Source organism: Seriola lalandi, unplaced genomic scaffold, assembly GCF_002814215.2.
Source record: "Seriola lalandi dorsalis isolate HSWRI2012SDOR001 ecotype SW California unplaced genomic scaffold, Sedor1 jcf7180001976582, whole genome shotgun sequence".
Classification (NCBI taxonomy): domain Eukaryota; kingdom Metazoa; phylum Chordata; class Actinopteri; order Carangiformes; family Carangidae; genus Seriola; species Seriola lalandi.
Genome location: NW_019447248.1, coordinates 195 through 1164, shown reverse-complemented (window position 1 = coordinate 1164; position 970 = coordinate 195). Strand labels below are relative to the sequence as shown.

The 970-nt window shown below is 59.6% G+C and overlaps 1 protein-coding gene across 1 annotated transcript; it reads right to left on the bottom strand.

Annotated features, from left to right (window-relative positions):
• Positions 1-23: 23 nt before the first annotated feature.
• Positions 24-732, bottom strand: LOC147820223 (E3 ubiquitin/ISG15 ligase TRIM25-like; the record flags this gene model as incomplete). The annotated part of the gene is made up of 1 exon (XM_087174271.1): positions 24-732. A coding segment is annotated over exon 1 (600 nt), but the record flags the coding sequence as incomplete, so codon positions are not given.
• Positions 733-970: the final 238 nt, after the last annotated feature.

Here is a 970-nt window from a genome sequence, read left to right as displayed (position 1 = left end):
AGACCTCCGGTGTGTCTCTGTACCTGTCTCCTGGCTCTCTGTGCGTCCACATTGTGCACTTCCTCCTGGTCAGCCTCGCACAGCAGGCAGTCCCCGCTCCACTCCACCGCGGCCTCAGCTTCGGAGCCGCTCCCCGCGGGCTCCAGACCCAGGCGGTGCTGAGCGCACAGCCGCTCCGCCGGGCACTCCACCGCGGCCACCAGCTTGTGCCGCCGCAGCGTGCCGACCTCCCGGTGCGGCAGGACGTGGAGCTCGCAGAAGGACGCCAGGCAGACCAGGCACGACTTGACCGCCCTCAGCTTGCTCTCCGCCGGGCAGAAGTCGCACGGAACTTCCCCGACTCCCACCGTGTAAAGCTCCGGCGCCGTGACCATCTCCGTCAGCTTGAGTTTGTCGACGACCTCGGCGAGCACCGTGTTCCTCCGCAGAACCGGCCGAGGGCTGAACGTCTCCCGGCACTGGGGGCAGCTGAACTGACCCGACTCCGCCTGGTCCCAGTAGTTGTTGATGCACGCCATGCAGTAAGTGTGTCCGCAGGGGATGGACACCGGGTCCTTCAGGATGTCCAGGCAGATGGGACACCTGAACTGGCTCTCCGTCACCGAGATATTCGCCTGGGCCATCTCTGCGGCGGAGTGTCCTCTGACCTCCGGTGGCTTCTCGTCCGCCTGTTGCCCCCCGGTCCCGGTGAGGATCAACCTTTTCCTGACTCCCGGTTGTGTTGTTGTGAAGGGGTGGGGTCAGGATACGCTAATAGCCCTTCCGCAATGTCATCCATCCCATCATTTTAGTTGCAGAGTGCGGCCCGCAGTGCTGTCTTACAGGCATGTAAAGGATCAGTTCGCCCCGTTTTGTTTTTGTTTGTCCACATTTTCTCAGAGATTTACTTAAAAAATTTGCCTTAGTTTGTGATGTTTTTTTCCATTGCATTGCGTTATATTGTAAGATTATCTTTATTACTTTGCCCAAA